Consider the following 26,121-nt stretch of genomic DNA (forward strand, 5'->3'; position numbering starts at 1 on the left):
TTTATGCCTGTGATCGGTATCATGCCTTGATGAGTTACTTCCTATCATCTAAGCTGCCGTGATTTCTAGCTGTGAATACTTGCCAGATTGTGCTAGGACAGGGATATTCCAGTTGCACTTTGTACAGTGATAAGCATTATCACAACAAATCCTAGCTCCCTGTAAATGAAACAATATTCACTTCATCTTAAAAAATATAGTATTTTATTTCTTGACTCAAATTTAAACTGCTCTGTCTTTTCTTCAGTGTATTTAACATTGTGCAGTCAGTCATCTACATTATATACTCAAAGGGTCTTCTGAGCACCATCAGTCTCTTAGAATTTTTCATTGGTTTATTTTGTAGGTTCTGAACAACTCTCCATTTTTTTATATTTTGTGGGTTACAAGATGTAACACCAGCTCTTCTGGATAAGCCGGAAGAGTGCTTCCAGCCCAAAGCTGAACTCACTACAATTAAGGTGCAGTGATCTACTATTACAAGTAAGTTTTTTGGTTTTCAGTTTTTTGGGTTTTTTTTCCCATTAAAATGACATTATTTAACAGTAGTTCTAAGTAGACTGAACAGAGTTTACTGATTTTCTTTGAAAGTATAATGGTTTATGTGGAGCCATCAGGTGCCAATGACAACCTATACACTGTAGCAGTTTAGATGAAGTAGTTGTCATGACAACTCAATTAACAAAATAAACATCTCTGTGTGCAGCAGCAGCTCACGTCCTCTGCATCATCTTTACCTCAGTACAAAGCATTTTGAGTCTATGTGCAAATGAATCTGTCACCCACCCCTTTGCCTCTCCTCCTCCCCTCCCGACCAGGCGATGATGAAAATGAAGTACCACGCAGTACTGCTCACTGCTCGGCACCTCAGCTGGAATCATTACAGGAGTGTAGCTGCTTCTGACAGCGCGGAAACCCAGGCCAAGTCATTGTCATCTTCCTCTTCCTCCCATTCCTCCCTATTTGCCCCTTGAGGTTGGCTGATTAGGTCACCTTTCCAGAATTGGCTTTTAGTTCTACTATAATTAGAGGGAAAAAGGATATTTTTTTTTAATAAATACACAGTAAACTACCTGCCTGCCAATAAAATCTGTTTTTACACAAAGAACTAGCACAATCAAATATGACAGCCAGCCTGAGGTTGTCTTTAAATCAGCAGATTTTGGTAATGCATGCTCTTTCAGAAGTATGTAGCATAGCAACTTAAGTTACTCATGTACCTCCACTCACCAACCATCTATGGGCTCTGGAATAATTGATGTATCTAAGTGAAAGCTCAGGTCACAACTAAGTTTTAATTGCCTTCACTACAAAAGGAATGTAGTATTGCTTCATAAAGGAATAACTGTTCCAATACCTCCCGCAAAACAAAGCACCAAGGAAAAGAATAGATAAAAGCGAAGGGTTCCTTATTAGAAAGTTGTTGAAGTTACTGCAACCATCTAGAACCAGTGGCTTTTTTTTTTATGTTTGAGAGCATCTATTTTCACGTTCTGTGTTTCATCTGTCAGAAAATATTGTGAGGGACTTAACAAAAACAATAACAGAGCACCTGATAGACTTCAACTGTTAGCACCATCACCATTATTTTGATCCCTGTCACATCCTGGTAGTACCCAGACTGATTTTTCATCCTGAAAGAAGCACCAGATCTATGGCAAAGTCCTTTTTAGCCCAGGGAAATGTTCAGTGAAACCACATTTGAATTTTAAGAGACTTAAGTGGCCCTTGTCTGGTTTGCATTATTCTGTACAGAACAGTTTACACTGGCATGAACTTTATCCAATATTGAGTCTGATAGGAAATTTTAAAGAATATAATATAGGATCTCATTCAGGAAAGCATTTAAGCCATGTGCTTTTGTCATTCTTGGCTTTTGTGTTTTTCTAGTGGGATATAAGTTTATGCCTAAAATTAAACACTTTTTTTTTTAATATAAATTTTTTTCTCTCAAGTCCTTAGTGATTCAACTAGTACAGTTTTTAACACTTTGGCTCTGAAGTTTACCTGGCATTGCTTTAATTATAATACTTTTAAAATCAGGAAAAGAAAATAATTCTACCTTTAATATTTCTCGTTTTAAAAACATATAGACAGAGAGTAAGTGCCAGCTCCTTCCTCAAAACCCCAGCAACAATCACCTCCAACACCCCACATAAAGCTTGAATAGTGTATTCTCAAAAGATAACATTTCTGTATCACATTTCTGGGCTGTTAGATTCAACTGGAGAATGATGGATGAACTAAGTCCGTATTTACATACAGCCCTCACGGTAGGAGAACAGACATATGTTACGGCTGTTTTTGAGGTGCGACGTCCCATTGTATTACTGTGAAAGCTTGAAGCCTAAGGATTCAGTCTGTTGTTCTGGGGCAGTTATACCTGGAAGACAACAGAAAGTGGCAAGCTGAAGAATTTTGTCCACAGAAGGTTTGATTATATAGAGTGGAAATAAAAACCTGATGACTATTCTGAAGAATTGCAGAACTGTTACTTGTGGAAAGTTTTCGTGTTGCTGGCCAGGCTGGTGTGAGGGAACTGGGTGTTCCTCTGCTTTGTTTGCCTTTGCAAGGTAGCCCAGGTGTCTTGAGTCCGTGATGGCTGAAAGACACTGACTTCTGTGCAGATGTAAAACGGCTCATGCTGGCAGGCACCCGGGAGAAGATTTGGATTACCAATTCAGTAAGATCTCTGGTCCTGTTTATCTGATCAGTCTCACTGAAAGCAAGGAAAAATTCTTTGGGCTTTTGTACAAAGCACATTTTTTGTACTGAATAAAGCTAGAATTTAGCATGTCTGCTTTTCTGATGGACAACTCCACACAGTAGATGAGTTACCAGGATCTCTGGAACTGCACTAACTTCCACTGCAGATCTGACTCACAGTGCCTAAATGTGACTGAAATGTCTTTATATCCTGAGCTCCACAATACATGTCCAGGAACCAGATGACTGCCCACCACACAGAATTGTGAACCATCTGTCCTGCTTAATAAGCCTTAATGTTTAATAAGTAAATGAAATATTTAATATTCACAGAAATCAGGCTGCAGGCTGCATGGTTGCCAAGTGCAAAATGGCCAACAGAACGTACACAGCTTCATTTCTGCCTCTGTGGATGTAGCTGGGGAACTCCTCTGATGCCAGACACTTTCTGAAATTAACATTTCTTAACGAGCAAACTTCAAGAGCAGGAAGTTTTCCTATGCTTTTGTTCAGCAGAAGGATGCTTGTATCTTAAGCAGGGCCTCTGGACACAAATGTAGGTATTAATAAATAGGATCAAGCAACTAAGAAACATTTTCCTCTCTTTTTGTTTCTGTTCACCATCCTACATCCTTCCGTGCTTGTCTCTTCGAATTCTAAATTCTTTTTCTTCATGTTACACTCACAACAGAAACTGGTAAAAATGCTCATCTAAAACTTTTCAGCTTGGACATCTGTGAATAACTGGTTCAGATAGAAAAGACGTAACTTGGAGGATGTCAAAAGAGATTTCTTACTGACAGTTAGGAGCCAAGGATGTATGTAAATGGGGCGTATCAGCAGTACTAGATACCACCCCCCATCTGGGCTATCTGCAAAGAATCTAACAAACAGTGCTACTCAATGGAGCATTTATTTTGACTGATGCTCTTAAATTCAGAGCAATGTTTTTTGTAGTACCTAAATTACTGTGGTAATCTGTTATCTTTAGTCAAGGATAGAGTAAATACCACAGCAAATTCTAACAATTAAAATCAGTGCTGCAGTTTTAAATAACAAGAATATATTTGGAAGACAGTTCTCAGACCAAAGACATTTTTGTCTTTTACTTGAGAGAAATATTTTTCCTAGCAGAGCGCTGTGGTGGTGCAGACCCCCTCTCCTGAGCCGCTCAGTGCTGGGTGCGATTCCTCTCCTCCTGGACAACGTAACATAGAGTTGCTTGGCGCTGGGTGCGATTCCTCTCCTCCTGGGTAGGGTAACATACCAGCCCAGGGTAAGTCCGGCACAGACTGTGAACAGAGTGAGCCCCTTAATGCACCTGGAAACAATGGGAACAGTAATAACAGTGCCTGGGTCAGAGCCCAAAGGAAGGTGATACCAGAATTTCAAATTCTGGGCCTGTGTGACTGCTGGAAAGCACCAGAATATTTCATCATCCAAGCTGGGCTGAAATGGAAAAGTTCCTGACAAATGTCAATTATCTCTGACCTTATAAATAGCAACCCTAAGCGAGACCCACGGAGCTCTGGACTGCAGTGAGCTGCGGCTGGCATCTCCCCTGAGCGGGGACACTGCTGAGGCACAGCCTCCTCACACTGAAGAGGTTTAGGGACCATCTGCTGGCAAAGTCAACGAAAGGCCAGGGTGAAGTTTGACTTCTTGAGGCTCGGTTATCACCCACTGAGGAATGCCAGTGCTTGTGAGTATTTATTCTACATTTGAGAAAGAAGAGGCAACTTTTAACTATAGACTAGTCTCCTCCATATGGATATTTCATTGGATTCAAATATTTCTGTCTGTGTTAGTGTGTTTGTGTTTGTACATATATACATACATATTGATTTAGGGTGCTCTGAGATAAGTTAGTGTGAATCTTGTCATTCTCAAATCTATAATTAAGTCACTGGTTTAAAAATAACATATTTTTATTGAATCACTTTGTTCATCTTTAAATTGGTTAATAATTAAGTGCTGCTAAATCCAACCTTTTCATCCACCTCACACCATTAATAAACCTTGCATTGCTGCTAAATCATAACTGTGTGGGATATTTCATCCGACAAGTGCTCTTTCTCATTCATTTCTAGGGCTTAAGAAAACCAATTATCAATTTGAATGGCTTCACTAAACGGCCGTATAATGGACTGGTGAGACCGAGTGAACAAGGCAGGCCGGGATATTTGAGATCTGCTATTCATCCGGTCGTGAAGAAAAGCATGAATCCAGGCTTGTAGTGTATCTCTGTTGCTCAGCCATTGAGGTGCAGTCTGTCAGAGTGGATTGGAAGAATATTGTTATTTCTAGCACATTAGAACAAATTCCAGGAGAATTATTTAGTAAACTGATCGTTCCAGCTGTCACAATGTGAGCAAGACAGAGCTCTGTGTGGTCAGTCATGAGCTGCTGAGGAGATACACGAATACAGTCCCATTCCAAACAGCTGCAAATGGTGGCGTTTGGCTATCCCAGTACCTGCCAGCCCCACCGAGCACCACAGCCGCTCCGGGGCAGCTCTGCCCCGTTGCTGCCTGAGCGGTACCAGCGCTGGCCTGGGGGCGCTGCAGCACCCGGGCGGTGGCGCCCTCTCGTGGCGCCGTGCGGCGCTGCTGGCCGCTGCTCCCTGCCTTTCTGCAGGCACTCGGCGTTAGCAACCTTGCTAATTCTTTGGTCTTCTCCGCTCAGAGGAAGGGCCAGCTAACCATAGCCCCTGCTACAGCGACCCCTTGCTATTTCCCCTCACCAGATGGATTCTGTTTCTTAGTCACAGAACTCTCGTGCTCTTACATCCAAATCAGCTCATTTTTTCTCAGTCTTTTTTCGCAGCCTTCTGGAGCTGTGTCCAGGTTGACAGGCTCTCACCGATACAAAGGTCTCCAAGAGATGAGCTTCCTCTTAGCCCACCGCACACACCTTTTTGCTTTTCCTTATGTAAGGAACAACATGATGCCAGGTGTACAAACAACTTTATTTTAACGGTATTCCCAGTTTTCCAAGCATGGGTGGACCTTCATTTACATCTGTTATTAATTCATCAGTTACTGCATTTCTCATTTAACAGTTGATAGCTGAAATCCACAAATAATGCATTCTGTATTACTTTGATTTTTAGCAGTGAAACCCATTTTATTCAGTTTGTTTCCCATAAATATCTGCAAATCAGTACTGTAGGTGATCTTAAAAGATGTTGCTCTTTAGAGTTAAACCCTAATATTTTAGGAACAACTAACAATATAGTCTAAACCAACTTAGGTTTCTCTAAAAGTACTGATTTATTAAGTAGAACCATTGATAGCACCTTTTATGCAAATGTTAAGAAATAAAATAATGAATTGAAAGAGACAAAATGTAATTGAGAGAATGTATGTTATCGGTTAAAGTAGGTATGCAGGATAAACTAAAGTCTCATGGCATGTACTTTGGCACAACTGTGCTAAGGTCAATGAAATTACTGTGATTTATGCCAACTACAGATCTGCAGCAATTAAATTATTAGAAAAATAAAACAGTCTCATTAATTTTCTCTAAAACAGAGAATAAAATAAACACTATTTAAATGTCCTGTTTGTCAACTCCTTTTCTACAGCTGCTTGTTTCTATATACAAATCCATCTGAATACAGATTTACATCACTATGTCCTTAATCATTCAGACATACACAGAGCTCTTTGCCTGGAATTATTCATATTAACTGCAACAACTGGATATCTGACTCTTACCAGGGCTCCGGAGGAGCGTTATGATCTACCACAGGGCTCAAAGACAAATTTCGCTTCCCTCTGAAGAACAGTTCCTGTTTGTGGCCAGTAGTTCTGGATTTTACTATGGATGTAAAAGGGGATGGCAGCACTTTGTTAAGAACAGCTATGCGAATATTTTAAAGCAGCTGTGCTAGCAGTCAAGCACTGCAGCAGCTGCAGGGTGAACTGTAGGAGTATGTCTTTAATACAATATATGTTGAAATGTATATAACAGAGTGGGGGCCGAGACAGACACAGGTCAATAAGTGGTCATGAGTGGACAGTCTAAAGGATTATTGAATTCAGGATGAGAAAAGGTAAATGTGCCCAAAATAATAACTGCATAGCTAGCCAGTGAGCAATCTTTCCCTTGCAGCAGATTCTGACAAACAGGATGATTGTTCTTCATTAATGTTTCATTATTACTTGGATATTTTCCTTCCTAGCACATGTACTTTTCATTTTGAAAAACAAACAAAACCTACCCTAGATCTGAAGCACGAAGTAACGGGCAGCCATACAGTATAGTAAATTTAATTACAATCATAAAGCATAAAGAAATTCATGTTGAAGCTCAGGAGCCCATACACTAAGTGAGCATTCTGGCTACAGAACTAGAGCTTCTGCAAGGAATCAGAAACAAGTGCGATTCCTTTTTGTCTTTTCCTTATTTCTTAGATTACATTTTGGGAAGAGAGAAGTTTAGAGGGCCAGAGGGATTACTTAATGACCCTTTTTACTTTTTTTTTTTTTTAATGGGAGATGGTTTAACATGTACTGTTGTGAAAAGTGCATTGCTATGGCAACCTACTGAAAAAAAAAGAATCATTGTAGGTACATCACATAGATATTGACGTGCGAGCACGCATGCGAGGGTTTTCCTAAAAGACAAAAACATCTCCAGATTTTTTATTTTATATATATGATTTAGGCATAGGCTGTATATAAATAATCTCCTTTGTTGAATATTTACATTCCCATCTAACTGTGGCTGCTTTAAGCCTGCATGAACTCTAGCTATGCAAAAGTGACATGCATTTTAACTGAACAGCGTACACGGAACTTGTTGGGATGAAATGAACATTTTATGGTTTTTCGTGACACAGAAGTGCTGTGAACTAGTATATATACTATATCATTTTAAAAGTAATTTTCATTATTTTTATATGGTTATAATGGTTAACTAACAATTTACATATCAAATATATATATAAATGTTAAATGTTCACATAAATTTAAACACCAAAAGGCTGATTATTTGAGTACTCAAAAATACAGAAATGTTAACTGCTGATTCACTGCACATTAACCGAAAGAATGACTAACAACTCACATTAAACTGTATGCCACTTATTTTTAGTTAATTTTATATCATATCAGTAATTTTCTTGTTCTGATACACTTTACTGTCATGCTAGAATTACTTGTCCCCTAGCTGGAGAATGTAATCTGGAGTACATTTTTAACATTTTTTTTCAACTGGGCAATGGCCTTGGTGATTTGATTGTATGAAAAAGCGCAAAGAGTAAATGTGTGTGTATAAAACACCTTTTTGAATTGGAAGCTATCTTAATATACCATACTTAAAACAAAAAAAGGCATAAATGCATTTGCAATCAACGATTCAAAGCAAAGGAGTCCTTTAAAATCACCACATTCAAAATAAAAGTAGATACAAATCTATTTTAATAATAATATACAGGTGTAACACAAGAGAGAACACGGGGACAGCCAGGTCTTGCGAAGTGCTTTGTAACATGACTTTAAAGACAGCTCTGAAAAGGGACTGAGCCACTGTAACACCGCCGTGTCAAACGGCAAAGCATCTGGTCCGTTGCGCAAAAACCAGGGCCTTTTTTAGAGGCTTAAACTTTGGTACACAATAAAAGGGAGAGCTGACTGTCGTAGGCCCCGAACCAGTTGAAGGGCGGAGTACAGCATTTTCCAATAGGAAATTTGCAGAACTGCACATTTGCTAGATCTTTTCCCTTTCAGGTTTACAGTTTCCCTGCAGCCCAGGGCCCAGGGCAAGATTCGTCTCCCTGGAGGATCCACATTTCCGTAAGTCTGATCTCGCACAGAGAAGGCAGAATCACACTCTCCTTCAAAAACACGAGGGGCAGAGCAGCTGCAATTCCCCTTCAGTACACAATGTGACTGCACAGAGTCTTTTGAGTTAAGAAAGTACTTCCCAAATTTCAAAACTAATGTCAGTAAAATTGTGTAGGTTACGTATAGTGAAGCACGAAGCCCCAGTGGTTTTACTGCAAATCACTCAAGGATTTTCGGTTGGATCTCTGTAAGTTTTGTTTTTCAACTCGTTCAAATGGTTGATTGATTCAAAAAATCAACAAGATTTGCATTTGCTAAAAGGAGCAATAGTTGTAAACGTTGCTGTCCTTACAGTTCCACACAATAATGTTTAAAAAAAAAAGAGAGAAATAAAAACAAACTAAGGTTTGAATTTGTACAATTTGTACAGTGTCTGTGCTGGACTTGGTTGAGAGATGAAGAAGAAAAAAGTCTGCTGGGAACAGAGGAGGATGGTAAGTTAGTAATTATGTCTCTTGGTACTTGTTTTGTTTACTAATCAAAGGTCTAATTGCTTTGCTCTATTTTAATTAACAATGTTCTTATTTTAATTAGTTACTTTTGCTGCATACATTAACATTGAGAGAAACCACTGAGGATATGAATAACATGATGAAAAGTCTGAAGTTAAGCTTTTTAAAATGTTTTAACACTTTTAATAATGAAAAATAAAGCTGTTCTTCATAAATGTGGCTACTACTTCTCCAAAGATTTCATCCTAGCCAAAAAAAAAAGGTCTTTTTTTTTTCTTTTAACTTAAAAACCCAACTGATATCAAACGTAATTAATGCAGGCACCAAAAGAGCTAATGAAGGCATATGAAAGGTTTGATAGTATTTAGATATGCTAAAATGTTCAAGCTGGCCGAATCTTTTGAAACATCCCAATGCGACAGCCATTCTCTCAGAACCAATCTCAACATTATTAGCAATTATCGTTGAAACTCAGGGAACTTTTTCTTCTTCCCTAGCAGAGGCTGGGAAAAGGTAAACAGTGCAGTATGGAAGAACTGCAGAACTCATACAAATTGTTCCAGTTCCTGGGAAGATATCAGAACAAATCACCTCTACGTAAGTACTTTAATTAAACAAGGACAGATGTAGCAAACGCCATCTTTTTCCTGTGAACTGTTTTTGACAAAAGTGTTTGCATCCTCTGAAGGGCAGGTAACAGGCTTGGTGTATAGGAAGAGCTATAAACCTTCAGGTTTTGAACATAGTGCTGCCCCGTGTTCCTGTGTGCAACGTAAGGGCTGGTGTATATGCAACTAACAGTAGTATGTTACACAGCTGGCTGGAAAACCGCACACAGCAGCAAGGAGTTCACTGTCAAAGTGGCAATTACCAACTGGGATTCTGCAGAGGCCTGTTCTGAGTGTGCTTACTGTTGTCCCAGATGAGTGTTCTTGTACCCGGTGTGCAGTGCACTAATCTTACACCCAGAGCAGAGGTACTTATTTATTCCATTTCTGTGCAGAGATGGGCGCTAGGTGGTAAATCCACAAAGTTAGCACCCCTACTTACAATTGCGTTACATATTTATACAACTCAAAATACCAGTTCTGCCTTTCAGCCACACCTACTGAACTGCAATGGATTAGTTCTTTCTTTATGTTAGTTTAAGGATGCAATACTTCTTAAATTTACTACACGTGCTTGGTGAGCAGGGGTCTTTATCTGAGGAGGGGGTGATTTCAGCACTAGAGCTGTGGTTTTCATATGATGAGAAAGTTCACTTTGAGGACGCTAATTAGTGGGATTTTGCTGGCCATTCACAAGCTTTATCAATGTTATGCACCTGTGATGATAAACATCCCCTTAGTTTAATAAGTGTTTTCATGCTCCAGGTCCCTCCTTATCTATTTGGGCTTCTTCAGCAGGTCTGCTCTCCTTGCGCCTATCTTGGTGTTTCTTTGTTCTGTCAGATTTACGGCATCATCCTGCTCTTTCAGGGCCACATCTGCTGTGTTGCTCTTTGTTTATCTTGGTTCTCCCTTTCCCATGCAGATCTTTGCTAAATTCATGCTCCTTTAACAGTCATCCAGCTTTCCGCACCTTCTGGGGCTGGACGTTTCTTTTTTTTATCAGTCTTTCAACTTCTCTTCAAGGGCACAGTCATTAGCATTGTTTATACAAAGTAACTCTGCTTGCTCCAGCCAAGTTGTGTTTCACAGCATATTCATTGTCCTTGCCTAACAGAAAATTTCATAACAACTCATTTGTGTAAATTTCATAAAAATTTAATTCATGTATATCAACTCTTACGCTGTAAATGAAACAGAAAATATATTCATTAAACTTGAGCTAACAGCAAAATGGAAATGTCTGAAAAACATTTCTTTTGAAAAAATCAGGATGTAATTCAGTAAGGACAAATGCAAAGTGCTGCATTTGGTAGGAATAATCAACTGTTCAAATACAGAACACAATAAACACAAATATAAAAACAACTGTCAGTGTTTTCAGAAAAGGATGAAGCAACTTTAGGGGAAGAAGTGGAATATGAGTTAATATTACCATACTGCTTCACAAACAGCAATCACAATGGGATGTATAAAAAGGAGCTGTGAGGTAATCCTGTCCCATCCAACCCAAGTGGTTAACTAGAACACGGTCACCAGGTTTGATTATCAAATATTTGATGGGGGGGAATGGGAGAGGAAGGTTCACTGAAGATTCTGGAAAGCAACAAAAAATGACAAGAGATGGATAGAAAATGTGACTGATGAAAAAAAAAAACAAAAACTGAGGGAATCTGATCATTAAGTCTAAAGGTGTCTTAGTAAGACACAGCAATGCAGTTTTCAGGAGTGCAGACAGTAACTACGGAAAGGAGCTACTCACCATTCTGATACGCACAGGACAAGAAGCAAGGCTAATGCCCGAGGCCTTTTCCAACCCAGTAATCTCATTAGCAATCTTGTACTTCTTTAGTACCCCAGCATAAAGAATACTCCAGGCAGAACACTGCAGGAGAATACCTGCCACTGAATTACCTCTGGGAAGAGAGCAAGCATTGTACAGTTGTAGCAGGGAGAGGAGGCAAAGCGAAGCTCAGTCCTTGCAAGAAGATTTGCATTGATTTTAGCCTTGATTTGTTTTGGTACAGTTCTGTCAGCTGAGTGCAACTCCAGCATCTTTCTCTACTTCAGCAAAAGGTCACGCTGCAGTTACCAACCAAACACAAGCTGGTATTCCAGTGCCTAAATGCTACCGTCCTAGCACAACAGCCAAAGAATGTTATGGATGCAATCACAAGAAGCTAAAAAAATTTAAAAAAAAAATCTTGGAATTGGATTTCCTAGAAAATCATAATTAGCTATTCAAGCCATACTTGGGAAACATTTATTTGTAAAAAGGATGCATTTTGCCAAAGTCACAGCCAAATTCAAGTATATGACAAAAGGTGCTTAATGTAAAAATCTGAGCTCTGCTCAATTACAGCACAGTTCATAGGAACTGCCAGCAACTTTCTAACCACGCTTGCTACGAATAAGCTTCTAGTTCAGCAGCAACGAGGAAACGAGGATTCACAGCACAAAGAACAGCATGTATCTGACACTGCCAAGGTGACTGGTAAAGGTGCAACTATAGATAAGTATTTTAGTCTTCATGAACACTCAGTTACACTTCTTTCCTTAAGATTACTCCCTCTAGGAGCTGAGTAAGTGATGCTAACAAGATGCTGAGGAACAAAGTTCAGTACTGTGGCCTGTATACTGTTTTCCACAGTCTACAGAATTTCCTTGTGAGAAATGTTACATTGAGCAGGAGTAACAAAACTCAGTAAACCTTGTGAAAGCACCTCCTACCTTTTACATTTTTATTCTGCATTTCCTAAGTGCTTAAAGATAACACACAAGATGCATTGTGTGTATGCATTGTTACCCATGTGTAGTATGCCACACAGTAAGAGACAAAGATCCCCAAAAGTTTTCATATTGCAATTCAAACAGACAAAAATCAGATGAAATAGTATTGTCTCATTATACAGAAGGCAAACCACAGAAAGTGTCTTAGATCATACAAAATAAAGGCAGAAACTGAAACAGATCTTCCAAATCTGTATATTAAGTCCATCAAAAATACCATGTGCTTTTGGCAACTCTGAAACAGATTAAAAATTATATGAATCTAGTTAGGGCTTGTCAATTATTTAAAAATAAATGTTATAAAGGTCTCAATTCAGAAGAAAGTAAAGTGTTAAATTCAATCAAATAACAGGTACAAAGGCAATAAACAAAAACCTTTTTCCTCCTTCAATATAAATTAATTGCCAGGCCAGTTTGTCATATATTACTCTTCTTTTTTTCATATAAGGATGCATATAAATTCATGAAGTTGTTCTCAGAGGATGAAACTAAGTTGTCAAGATCATAATCAACTTCAAAGGTAGGTCTCTTTCCCAAAATTACAAGAGCAAGAAATACAGCAAAGTGTGCAGTAAGTCCCCATATCTTGAAAGATGTATTATGTTCATGGTCATCATATGTAAAGCAGTGCATCATCGTTAAGTAACCAGATTTGGTTTTATAAGGCAAGGTGCTGTAATGCAAGGGCTTGACAAAGTACTCCAATGGCACGACAAAAACATCGCTCACTTCATCTGGATTAGGAATGGCCTGGAATGTATCCTCTATAAATCCTACAACCGGTGTTACCAAGTTATTCATCTAAAAGAAAAAAGAAACCAAACAAACACACACTAAGTTTGTATCATGTAAAAGAATGTTCTTTATTTTAAAATTTTATCTCATCAAAATTTAATTTGTTGCTGCTTGTGTCCCTTGTCTCAGGAAGTCTGGTATCACTGTCTCTATAACCACCCCGGAGGTACCTGAAGAGAGCAACTAGATCCCCTGCTAGCTTTCTCTTCTTCAGGCTGAGCAAACCCACTTCTCTGTCTCTCCTCATAATCCAGCTGCCTTACCATCTTTGTGGCTCTCTCCTAAGCTCTCACCAGTTTACCACTGTCTTTGTGGTACTCCAGTGTGTCCATAACTGAACACGGTAGACCAAATGTGGTCTCACAAATAACCACATACACAGCAGGTATCTCTTGCCTTTGCTCTGCTCGCAACACAGGCTGCGCACTTTAAGAAGTGGTGGCTATTTACAGTTAAAGGTTTGAAGAGGTCATTATCAACCTTATGAAAGAAAATAACCTGAGCTTATTTACTAATGATATGCTGTCTTACTCTGACTATTGCTTACTTTATCAATTCCAGGCACAAGCCTACAGATGACTTCCACCTTCTCTGGCTGGAGTCCCACTTCTTCTTTAGCTTCTCGGAGAGCAGTATCAATTTCATCTTTATCAATTGCTTCACTTTTACCTCCTGGAAAACACACTTCCCCTGGTGATCTTCTCAGCTAGAATTTAAAGGAGTACTACTGTTAAATACATCAAGTTTTAAATTTCTTCTTGGATCTGCACAGACACCTGTTCATATTGCAGAATTACTTTATATTTGATTTATCTTTCCAGTCAAACAAGATGGAAATAGTGCAAAGAGGTTTCTGCAGATCAGAAGAAATGTGCCTTATCAAGAGCTACACAAGAAAACGTTGGGCCTATACCAAACTAATTCATAAACCCTCACTATCAGAAATACACATATCACTTACACAGTATTGTGTAATTTATATTATACATTCTGGTTTAATACTTCAAGTTTACATTTTTCATCATCTTGCTTGCATAAGACTAACAGATTAATCTAGACAGACAAGGTGAATAGTGAGATTAAAATGCTCAAGGTAAGAGCAAGAACTTCTAAAATATACATTTAAGTAATGCACCTTTAAGTACATTACAGGAATAGGCTTGCGCATCAAAGATCAGTAAAAAGCACATTTATAATCGGTTTATCAGCTAAGTAACTAATTATTAGGGTCTTGAACTTTCTAAGTAAGACGTCAAAAAACTTCAATTTTTCAGCAACAGAAAAACAAGTAAATAATCTCTGAATATAGGCAGTTGATCAGGAAAAGGGAAGGGAATGGAAAACAAGAGTTGTAAAAGACAACAAAATAGAGGCAGAAGAGTTCTGAGTGACTTAGGTTGTTGCCTTTCCTTTCTTATGTGAAAGGGAAAGAAGAGCAATATTAAATACAGATTGAAAAGCCACACTAAGAGAAGCTGCACTGCATTGGCAGTTTTCTCATTTAAGTCACAGCCAACAATCAAGATGTCCTTTTCTGATCGGGCTCATCTTTCACTGTCACAGGTTTCTGGGTATCCGGCACTGTGCTGGCACGTAAAGCCTGCCATCACCGGTGCCCAGGAGCTCCTGCTGCTGGCCGGGGCACACCGCGCCGCCGCTTCAGGGGCCGCACCCGCAGTGCGCGCTCCCGTCAGCGGTGCGGCCGGTGCCTGCGGGCTGGGCCGCGCCTCACCCACCTGCATGGACCGGACGGTGAGCAGCAGGTGCAGCCGCCCCGCCCGCACCGTCAGCGGCAGGAGGACGGCGGCCCTGGGCAGCGGCAGGTGGGAGAATTTACCCCCAACGTCGAACTCCCTCAGGCGGAGCCTGGCTCTCTGCTTTATGCTCTCTCTAGAAGCAAACAGAAAGGAGCGCCGTGACACCCCGAGGCTGCACCCCGGCTCCCAGCACCCCGGAGGCGGCGAAGGAGGTGTTTTTCCACAGAGCTGACGCCCACGGGCGCCGGCGGCCGCAGACACACCGCTTGCCACCCCACACTCCCGCGACCCCGGGCCGGCTGCCGGCGCACCCGCACAGGGCTCCGCGGCGGCTGTCGGGCCGGCCCCTGCCGCAAGACCCAGGAAGGTCTGTTCGCGCTGCTGCCTGCCTCCCTATATCTCCCCACAGCTCGCGCGGAGAGCGGGGGCCGCAGGCAGGACCAGGGACGACAGCTACCTTTCTAGACCATCTTCCTTCTCCGCAGCCGCCATCTTTGACACCTAAGAGCGGACTTTCGCCCTCCCCTATGATCGACGGTCAATCTCTCCAATCAATATGCGAGATCGCCGGGCTCCGCCTTCTGAATGGCTGCAAGCAGCCGGGGGGCGGGGCCCTCACGGGACGGCCTTCCCGCTCCTGGGCGGGCGTCGCGCGGTCCCGAGGCGGTCGCTGAGAGAAGAGCGGAGTCGGGCCCCGCGTTCCGTGGGCTCCGTTTAACTCGGAGGAGGGCGGTGTCGGCTGTCAGCGGTCCTCGCTGCATTTGGGAAAAGCAGAAACCCGCGGAGCGGTTTGGCAGCGCGCCCCGCCGAGCGGCGTCCGTGTCCCGGCCTCAGAGGGGCGAGGCCGGCGGTAGCGAGCGGGTGGCGCTGGGCTCCAGCGTGAGCCGTTCCCGTTGCGTTAGGTAAGGAGTCCGTTCGTGCGGGGACCAGCCTTCCTCCTCTCACCCGCTGTAACGTGACGGATCGCAGCCTCTCGGGGCTCTGGACAGCCCCGGTGCACACCTGTCAGAGCCTGGTCACCTGTGGCCCAGGACTCTGAAAAGCCAAAGGGCATCAACAGAGCCTCTGCAGCAGAGTGCTCTTAATTCACAATGGGGAAAACCCCCAGGGTCTCAGAGCTCATTTTAGTCATTTAGTACAAGCAGGAAACGGAGGTGTCAGAGATCGCCCCAAGCTTGGTGCAGTTTCCAGGCAGTGAAATTTAGCTTCCAGTTCTCATTAGGGACACACAAGTAGCAAAAGTGATTTCCTGCTGTAAGGGTTTATCATCCAGTCTTAACGGCTGGTAGGCAGTGTTAGCTGCATTTCTAGTAACCCCACAACGGTACAGTTCACATATCATCCCTCAAAAAAGCAGCCCCCCCAGCTAAGTTACATGGAATGTGTAAGAGCTAATCTCAGTGTAGTTACCTTAATGTTTACTTTTTTTTAAAAATTGCATTAAGCTAAAGAATGAAATGTGGTTTTCATGTGATAAGCACTTTGTACATTGACTTAATTAACCTCAAGTTCTTAAATGCTTATTCAGCCTGTTGGTTATGTAAAGTACACGTGTATATATTTACACACACAAATTCACATGTGAAAATAAGTGCGGTTTATATACAATACACGTAATGTGTTATTTCGTATTGTAAATTGAAACCCAAGCATAATTACATACACATGTACATGTCACGGCTGTGTCCCCTGTGATTCCAGCAGAATATATTATCTATTTTATGGTTAGTGTTTTGTTCAGGTGTCACTGAAACTTGAACAGAACTCATTCACCTTTAAGCTGTTTTACATAATCATTATAGGAAAAATATACAGAATAGTATCTTTAGAAAATGTTGCAGTTCTTCAGTGAAAAGAGCACAGTTAGTGGGTTACTTCTTGTTATTCATCCATACAGCTGTACATGCTATTGAACTATTGTTCCAGAAGACTGGTGTTATCAGATCCTATATTTCTCTTTGGCTTTCTCTTTCAGAATGCAGATGTGCTAAAAAAAAAAAAAAAAAAAGCAACTTTAGTCAATTTTTATCTTCAGAGAAAATGCAAGAATTTTCAGTTATGTTCCTAGCATTGTAAGGAAAACACACTGGAACAGTAATCTTTGCAAGTTTACTACTTGCAGTAAAATTGCAATGTTCATATTGCTTCCGAGCTCATCTATAATTTATAGATTTGTATATTGTGAAGAGGTGAGGCTTGTTCAATTATTGTATCCTTCTTCATATTGTTTTGCAATAGCATAGATCCAGCACGTGTCTGTAACAGAAGTGGTTTGTCTTATTAAAAAGACTTTTAAGTAAAAAACTTTTCCTCTTAACCAGATTTAAGAAAGCACTTTTGAAAACTAAGGAGGGAAAAAAGGATCACCTCTTTTTATCATTTATGCTCTTTCCAAGTCTACTACTCGGTGCAGCCTAAGGAGACTGTAATGGAACAAAGGAAAAAAGATCTTGATGGGACATATTATATAGTGTAGGAAAAACCTCCACACACAGTCCACATACAGCCATCTTAAAGACTTGGCTAGAAAAGAGCAACATAGGATTTCACTAAGACAGACAAATGTCAAATTAAAGCCAAATTACAATTCCTTTCTTTTCAGATGGGGCCAGCAGATTGTGTGCAGCCAGCCGTCCTAGAGGATTTAGAATATCGTACAGCACAGCTGGGCCACAAGACTTGCCTTGTGAAGTAGATTCATAAAAAGGTAAGGTTCTTATACATTTACGTTGAATTATCAGCTTGGCACATTAATTATGTTTTTGCTCTTTAAATGGAAGTTTCTAGTCAGATTTTAAGTTTTGTTAATTGTCTAGAGGCTCCTAGTATAAGCTAATATTCTTGCTGGTTACCTGTGGCAACAGTTATGTATGTAACAGTCAGGGTACGCATGTATGTACTTACATTTAGATCTCTGAAGTATTCATTATAATCAAGCGCATATCCAACCACAAATTTATCTGGAATTTCAAAGCCTATATCTGTAACAAAATACAATTCTTTTTATACTTGGGTGGTGTAAATAGCTTTTAAGTACACAGTTTGTATTCAACACATGCTTCAGCTATTTAAGAGTAATAACTAACAAATATATCATCTTGCTTTCAAGGTACTTAGCATGCTTCTTTAACAGTCAGAGCTGTAAATTGATGACAAAGGTTAGAATCTATATCATCCCCATCAGTAATAAAATTAAAATGTTAAGAGGGTGCATTTTAAGAACAAAATAATTACTTAGAACCTACTTATGAGGTAGTCCTGGGAGAAGGAGGCAAAGAGTGAGATTTTACTTGTGTAGAAGTAGATACACTGCAACTCAGTAGGAATTTTCAGTTTGAAAACAAAGCAAGTTTAATGCAGAGTCAAAAAAAAATGCCTTTTAGAGTCAAAGCCAAACAATACAAAGTTAGAGTTTGATTCTGTTTCTGGTAACAAATAGCCAAACCTGCACTCAGACCAGCTGGGGAAAAAAAAAAGGAAGGTGATCATGAGATTTCAGCATGGAATAACTGGTCGTCAGTTTACACATTTTTATGTGTTTTCTCCTCATTTCTTTTGGCCTTCCTGAAACTTACATGCCAGTTTTCAGACTTACTACGTGAAGTGAAATTATGAAATCATGTTTGGACAACTAGAAAAAAGTGATACTTACAGTCTGGTCTGTATCCTGGACTTTGAGGTTTCCTTTTAACGAGTAGGCTGTAAGGCAAAGCAGAGAAGGTTATGCTTTTTAAAATATGTCTTGCTCCAAGCTGTGTACTTCACTTCTCCCACCTCTTCCCATAAGCTTCTACAATCATGCAGTTAAATTAAAACAATTCAATTATTGTAACAGAAAGAAGTTGTGTTAGCCTTATAATTGAGAAAGAAGAAAGGCTCTGATCTAGGTTCATTGTGAAGGTCCAAATGACTCTATTGTTTTACATTTAATTCTCTTCAATTCTGTGTCCCAAATTATTATCTTTTCATGTAGCCATGTATCAGCAAACTAGAACAGCACATACAGGTAAGCAAGTTCAACTGGCATGTAAAGATTTTAGCAGGGAGGAAGGGCAAAGAGGACAAGCTGTGCAATGTCACTATGATTTCTTCCACAAAGTCATGTCAATTCTTGCTTTTCCTGGGCGCTTCTGAGGAAACTGAGAGCCTCCTGGACAGTCACTAGGAGGAGCATAACTGGTGCATGAAACAAAAAATATTTTTTCAAAACATTGTGATTACTTGACAGAGACAGGGGTATTCCCAAAAAACTCCTTTTAGAGATCATCTAAAAGCAGATCTAGAATGCCACTTGAAGTCATCTTGCAAGTGCTAAGAAAATCTTAGATTCTGAAAACCTGTATGACTGATGATATCAAGAAAAATTCTGAGTGTTGTCTATTTTAGTATTGAGGCAAGTGAGAAGGTGTCAGGAAACCTATGGAAAGAGTTGAATTTCCTTCGAACATAAGGAGGTAAGAAACAGGGAATTCAAACTTTATGCACTACGCAAAAAGAGCCAGGAAACCTTTTTTATTGATTTTAACAGTGAAGGTGGTAGTGTATATGTAAATTTCCCAGTTTAATAAATACTTAGTTTTTCACCAACTGTATAAGGATTGCTTCCTGCTTTTACTTCCTCTTCCCGAAAACTTCAAACTAAACAAAACCGAACAAACACCGGCCAGCAGACACTGACTATTCACCTAAATTGTTTTGCTTTATCTTCTCATTACAACATGTTAGTAAGTGGCTATATCATTATACCTTACAACTTTTACCATCTTTGGTTCATTGTCTTTTAGTTTTGAAAGTAGTGCTTTCATTGTTCTACCAGTCTCAATAATGTCCTGAAAGAGATAAAAAAATAAATTATCCTCTGAGACTGAAATTAAAACCAGACTGTCAGTGAATTAATTTAAGGCATAAAAACCAGTCAGCAACCCTGGCAGCACAGCAACATAATTAATTTGTTTTATATGCAATAGGTATTAACTTGCAAAATGGGGAGAAAAAAAAGTCTGTGTCATTTCCACCACCCACATGCAATCTTGACTTACCTCTACTACTAACACATTCTGGAAACAATCATGCAGGGAGAGAAAGAAAAGAAAATATTTACATGGCAACATTCAGTGAATTATACAGCCTGGAAAAGTTTGCACTATAAGCTTTAGTTACAAGTAAGTTAGAATTGATTTTCAGAGGAACTTGGCACTTAACTACTCACATTATTTCAGTGTTTTCTGAGGAGTCTTTCTGTACATATTTATAGAAGTATACAGTATTGTGAGTAAGCCACCTGTGTCGGGTTTTATATGTTATTCTGTGTATAGCAATAGCTTTCTGAACCGTACTGCCTGAGTCAGTTTAAGATGGTTTATTTCTGGGGGCTGTAGGATAAAACACGCAGTAGAATCTTTAGAAGCATTCAGTACTGATGGCATTAAGTTTCCATTCAGATCAGTGGGAATTACTCACTGTTTCAAAGCATGGTACTTTAAACCAGTGTTAAGTGGCTGTAAATACGTAGTCTCAAAATCTTAGTAAAGACAGACTTCCTGGAAGATATACAGGAACTGTTCTTTCCCCTTAAAACCTGAAGATGCTAATTCATACCTTCCCATTTAGTGCAGACAGTTCCTCGCCAACAATACTGATTTTTTCTGTAGGTGGATCATTCTAGAAGGAGAATGAAAAGAGGGACATCACGTAAAACATGCTCAAAATTGTTATATTGTATGTGTATGAATGATGTGCAGCTCGTGCTTTTCGCCTGTCAAGTGACCTTTGCAACTTTACAGAGCACTCCTTCAGTAAAACGACTTTTAGGTAGCTGAGTGCAAGAGGAGTGAAATACCAGTGCAGACGGATGTTTGCATGGAACAAGAGTACATTCATATTCATGGAATAGACACCATTGCTTTCAGCTATTTTTGCTCCCACAGATTTGTTTCAGAATTCCATGAAAAATTTACAGGATATTGTAAACTGTTGTATTTAGCGTGGGGTGAATTTTGATCAGTGCACAGAGCTCTAGCATTCAAAAGAGGGGAGACAATAAAAAAAAAATAGCATAAGTCATTGCTTTACTGTAGTTGGCCCAGGCCAGCTACGATTGGTTCAGGCAAAAGACAGCTGTTCCCCGACACACAGATTATGAAAAAAAGTCTCTCCAATATTGTCTATAGGAATAAAAAATAGTACAGAGAGACACAATAAGCAAGTCTCTGATGCTAAGGTGGTCTCCATACTCCCTCTCACCAAAGGGTGCCATGGTAAAGAGCAGAACCTGTATGGAAGCTTTGGGCTGGTGAGGAAGACGTTGGAGACCTGACCCTGGCTTTGTCATGTTAAGTGTTCTGCTGTATGTTAATTCCAGTGAATATACAGCATCTGTCTTTGTTGGGGCAGATTGGTAAATCAGTTGCTTTTAAGTATGTAATAAATTTAGTTGCTTTGAACAGGATAACCATAAGCTGGTTTGGTGTTTTGTTTTTGTTTGTTTGTTTGTTTTTGGTTTTTTACTTTTCATGTAAAGTACCAGTATTCAGAATGTCAATCCATGGGGAGAGTCAATTTTCCAAAGAAAATAAAGTTGCTTACACTGTAGCTTTTTATTCTAACAAAATCCACAGTAATAGGCACAGATTTTTCACCGTTTTGATTTAGTGCTTTTATGTGGTCCAGCAAATCAGCAAAAAATTTATAGCCTCCTTTCAGGACACAAAGTGCGACAATGTGATGGCTTCCCATGTCTTGCATGATGTCTCTAGCCAGACGTTCTGTCCTGGAAGGAAAAAAACCAAAAACAAAAACAAAGCCAACAGCAAATACTCTCAAGTGTTTTGTACATCATATTTGTTTGTCCATATATTAAGCAGTGTCCAGGTTAAAATTCTGATCATGCTGTTAGGTTTTTATAACCAGCAAATTGTGACCACATTAGATCAGTTAGCTACGTATTTGCAGTTCACAAGATGATGCCTACTCTGCTTGCTATACTGTTGATTTAGTCCACATACCTAAACAATGCAGGATAGGAAAGTTTAAATATGTTAGAGATAACATGGAAACTTAACTGGGCTTGTAGAGGAATCCTTTCCATAAAAGTTCTCTTCTATTACACTACAGAAGCCAAGTGTTATGGCTGCAGGATTTCCATGTTTCTCAGGGGCTATGAAGGGTAGGGCCTCAGTCTTTTAATTTGGAGGGAAATGCATCGTTAGCATCGCTCTCACTAGTCTTTGTTGTTTACCCTCATACCTGTCCAGGATGAGTCCATGAGGAATGAAGACTCTTTCTAAATCTTCTTCATAATGCTTAGGAATGCAAAATAGATTTTTATTATAGCCACATTCTTCATCTCTTATCTGCAAGTGAAAAGGAAATAGCTCTAAGAGTGAAGACAGAGCTGTACAGTAAAAAACCTTCCAGTCTCTGACAATGCAGAGAAAGACTCCTCTCCTCACAGTCCTCCCAATAATGTACCAAAATAAAAATGTATCTGAGAGTTTTTGACCTTTCTGATAGAACAATTCACAATTTAGTAATTCAGGAGGTAGTGTGCTTTTCTCAGATGTGAATGGATAGATAACTATTTTGCCGCAGTCATTATAGGAGAAATTCTCAAGCATCATAAACTCACAAACACCCCCCAAAACCAACAATAAAACTTTCTCTTTTATTCTCAGTTTTTCCTTCTGCAGGGCACAGTAGCTTGTTTGTGTGGTAGACAAGCAAAAATTAAAATTTAAGGCAAGTAGATTGGAATTAGAGCTTGAGCTCTGGTCAGCCGCTGGCTTTGGGATGCTGCACTACTTTCACGGTCATTTTCCATTGTGTAAAAGAGAAAACTCTGTCTCCTAAGTGTGAATTCACAACTGAACTTTGGAAAGCGGTAAGCGCATACCAACCTTCAGCTGTCTCAGAGGACAGGGGTGCTGAGCTGTAGTTCAGCTCGTTGTGCTGTTTGCCCTGCTAGCAGGTTGCTCCTCGGAATGGTTGAGGAGAGGCCACAGCTACCTCCCACGGATCAGGGCCTTAACCCTTTTGCCATCAGGGTCTAGAATTAGAGTTCTTCCTTCAACATGCTGGCTGCAGGCTGTTGCACCCAGATGTGTCTGGATGTCTAGAAGTTACGTATTCTCCATTTGGGCTTCTTTTCTGACTAGTCTTTTGGCCCCAAACAGATCTGGGTCTTTGGATTCTGCCACCCTTCAAGACCATAATGAATACTTTGGTCTTTGTTCATTTATGAATTAGTGGTACAAAAGCAGGCAAGAAAACAACCATAATGAGGTAGAAACAATTGTGAATAAGATGGCTAATATGTGAGTATTAGAAACAAGTTAGGGAAAAACTCAAATTAGTGAGGCTTTGTCACATTTACTATTACGCTATTATTGTTCAAAAATACAGAACTAATTGAAAGAAAAAAAAAATCAGACTTGGCTCAAAGCTTCACTAGTGTGAAATAGGTTAACTACACACCAGTTGCATTCAGCAGAACCCAGTACAGTGGCTTGCTAACGGACAGCACAGAGCTATGAACTAGGCAGTAACAGCATAAAGTAGTGCTAACAAACAAGTTAGCACCTGCAAACTCTTTTGACAGATGAATTGGTTTTAATTCTCTTTTTTTTTTTTTTTTTGGCATAGGAGACATGAGTGCTTAGGAAGGAAGGAAAAATGGACTGTAGGGAACAGGAGTGGGTTATTACTTGCAAAAATCATAGCAGCCACAAAAATGAGATAACCAGTTACTGCCACTTATTTTAAATTGGCTACAAATAACAGACTTCATTTAAAGATAAAAGTAGAGAGACAGGTGTTAACAAGGATTTCAAAGAGCAAATTATTGTAGTACAAGCCAATGCATATAGAATCTCGTCCTGGCTGAACTAACCGTATTCTGCAAGTACTCAAACCTGATAGACCTTTATGTTCCACGTTAGACTTAAGAATAGCCTTGCAGTTGAGTACTGTTTAGAGAGTCAGCAGTACTACTTTGCCTCATTTAGTTACTATTTTCTTTGTGGCTGAAGTCAGTGAAGTGAAAGGTGAAGGATTGTTTTTAAATTAAGTCTGTTTGTGCTTTATTCATCTTGGAAGAGATACTGGCAGTTATACTGGTATTAGCTGTAGGTCAGGCTAGACAGTAGCATCTATGAGCAGGCTTTAATGCAGTGCAGAACTGCTTGTTATTGTTTGAGTGTTATCTTAAGTCAGTTGGCCGGTTTGACACGGGCTAATTTCTGCCTCTGTGAGGTTGCTAGTTGTGACAGACAATGCACATACAGGGTATGGGATTCTGTCAACAAGAAGCAGTGACGATAGGACACAATTAGAAGCACTGGTCAAAGTTAAAATACAGTGTTTATTTGAGACTACTGGAATAGATAAACATCATTTTCATTTGGAGTACAGAAAAAGCAACTTTAAGGATAGTCACTGACATGATAAACAATTTAAAAAGTGCTGTAGGGTGGGTTGTTTGTTTTGTGGTTGGGTTTTTGTTTTACTTCCCCCCCCCCCCATCCCCATCTCTGTTGCATTCTGCATAACTGCAGCTTAAAGGCAATGACTACACTACCTGTGATCTGAGCAGTTTTTCTTTTGCCCAGTCATGACACTGATTGCCATATTTAATGGACTACAGCCTTACCATTTACTTTTGCAGTTATAAATCAGGCTTTCATCTGCACAGTGATTTAAAGTTCAGCCTTGTTGCCAATGAATTTAGCTTCCTCCTGCATTTGATGAGAGGCATCACAACTGGTTCAGCTCAAGTGAGGGGTGAGCTTTGACCATGTTAATGTAACTATTGAATAAAGCTGGTCTTGAAGCATACAGGTGTGCATAGTCATTACTGCTGACAGCTACTCCAACAGTGCAGTTGGTTTTATTTGGTTAACAGTTATGCTCATTGAGACTATTTTGTGCAAACAATGTCTGCTACATTAATATCTTGTTTGTTGCTATGTGTGAAGCATTTTTTTAATGTCTACTGAAAGGTTCATGAACAGAACCCTAAGGATTGCATCAGTTTGAGCACCACATCACCATAGCAACATGCTGCATATACCTTGTAGGCTCATAAAAGCATTTATATTGTGACACATGCTAAATAATACAGCAGCATCCCATTAAAATAAAGCAATCTACTAAACTATCACACAAAGTCATTAAATTTTTAAATCATGAGCTTATAACTTGAGGAATTAGTTATTTAATTTAGATTCAATCTCATTTGTTGTTCATTTACTGATGTAGATTTCTGAGTTTAAGTGGGAAAAAAACAACAAAATGAACTATTCGAAGCAATAAAGAGCTTCATAAATAAGTATTGTTTCATCAGCACAGAATGAAAGAATATGAGTATAGGTATATTAAAGTCAAATAAGTAATGTCATAAGTTTGTGAAAAAAAATTAGTCTCTTAAGATAACTCTGTTCTGAAAGCCAGTTTTTCTCCTGAGAAAATATAAGAAACATGGCCTTTCGTTAGTCAGTATTTCTAATAGTTCTACTGTTTTTGCTGAAGCTAAATTCTTCCCCCACACCCAAAGTTCCCTTCAATCAAATAACCAAATATGAGTGCATTATGCTTTCTTACCTGCAGTCCATGAGCCATAATCTTACTTTGAACTATGCTATTGGAGATTGAGTTCGTATTAGTACTGCAGTTTGTCTTGCTCTATTTTCATCTTGTAGTCAGATCATGACCTGCTTCTAAAAGGTCAAAACTGCCATCCTTCCTACAGGACGCATTACTTCCTTCTATTAATGCATTGACATCACAATCCCAGGTTTTTACTTAACCAGATTAACCAGAAATAAAACAGGCATGAGCCCTGCTGCAACCAATCAGAGCACAGATACGAGGAACGAGGGAGATGCAAAAAGGAAGCTCATGATTCAAATTAGTGGGAAGGACTAGGTAGAGTAGTATTTTTTAAATTGAAAATACAAATCAGATATTTGGTTGTAGCAGATGATAATTCAGCTGTATATCTGTAGAAGGTAATTTTATATACCAGCTTCTTAGACAATATTTGCACATCCGTTGTTGTGATAAAGTCCACATCTTTTTAAAATTCTGGTGCTAACTTATTGTCAAAAATCAGTATTTGAATAAACAAAACCAAATTTTTAAAGATGACTTGAAGCAGAGATCCACA

General features: G+C 39.6%; 2 protein-coding genes across 2 annotated transcripts; both read right to left on the reverse strand.

Moving 5' to 3' along the window:
* Window positions 1-10,975: 10,975 nt before the first annotated feature.
* On the reverse strand, window positions 10,976-15,452 carry NUDT7 (nudix hydrolase 7). The gene is made up of 4 exons (XM_086758452.1): window positions 15,418-15,452; window positions 14,940-15,345; window positions 13,751-13,909; window positions 10,976-13,209 (listed from the first exon to the last, which is right to left on the reverse strand). The coding sequence occupies exons 1-4, from the start codon at window positions 15,450-15,452 to the stop codon at window positions 12,826-12,828; spliced, it is 984 nt and encodes a 327-aa protein (XP_086614578.1). The 3' UTR covers window positions 10,976-12,825.
* A 1,447-nt stretch (window positions 15,453-16,899) lies between these two features.
* On the reverse strand, window positions 16,900-25,574 carry LOC104485477 (hypoxanthine-guanine phosphoribosyltransferase-like). Its single transcript, XM_086758077.1, has 9 exons — window positions 25,557-25,574; window positions 22,206-22,312; window positions 21,546-21,729; window positions 20,559-20,621; window positions 20,000-20,017; window positions 19,707-19,789; window positions 18,613-18,659; window positions 17,865-17,941; window positions 16,900-16,947 (listed from the first exon to the last, which is right to left on the reverse strand). The coding sequence occupies exons 1-9, from the start codon at window positions 25,572-25,574 to the stop codon at window positions 16,900-16,902; spliced, it is 645 nt and encodes a 214-aa protein (XP_086614203.1).
* Window positions 25,575-26,121: the final 547 nt, after the last annotated feature.

The sequence above is a fragment of the Chlamydotis macqueenii genome, chromosome 13 (genome assembly GCF_036417535.1).
Source record: "Chlamydotis macqueenii isolate bChlMac1 chromosome 13, bChlMac1.mat, whole genome shotgun sequence".
Lineage (NCBI taxonomy): Eukaryota > Metazoa > Chordata > Aves > Otidiformes > Otididae > Chlamydotis > Chlamydotis macqueenii.

Coding starts and splice junctions, on each gene's coding strand:
- NUDT7 (XM_086758452.1), bottom strand. CDS start 15,452: ATGGCGGCTGCGGAGAAGGAAGATGGTCTAGAAAG. Junction 13,910..14,939: donor TCACCGTCCGGTCCATGCAG/GTGGGTGAGGCG, acceptor TTTAAATTCTAG/CTGAGAAGATCACCAGGGGA. Junction 13,210..13,750: donor TTGTGCCTGGAATTGATAAA/GTAAGCAATAGT, acceptor TTTTTCTTTTAG/ATGAATAACTTGGTAACACC.
- LOC104485477 (XM_086758077.1), bottom strand. Junction 21,730..22,205: donor CATGGACTCATCCTGGACAG/GTATGAGGGTAA, acceptor TTTTCCTTCCAG/GACAGAACGTCTGGCTAGAG. Junction 20,622..21,545: donor TTAGAATAAAAAGCTACAGT/GTAAGCAACTTT, acceptor TTCTCCTTCTAG/AATGATCCACCTACAGAAAA.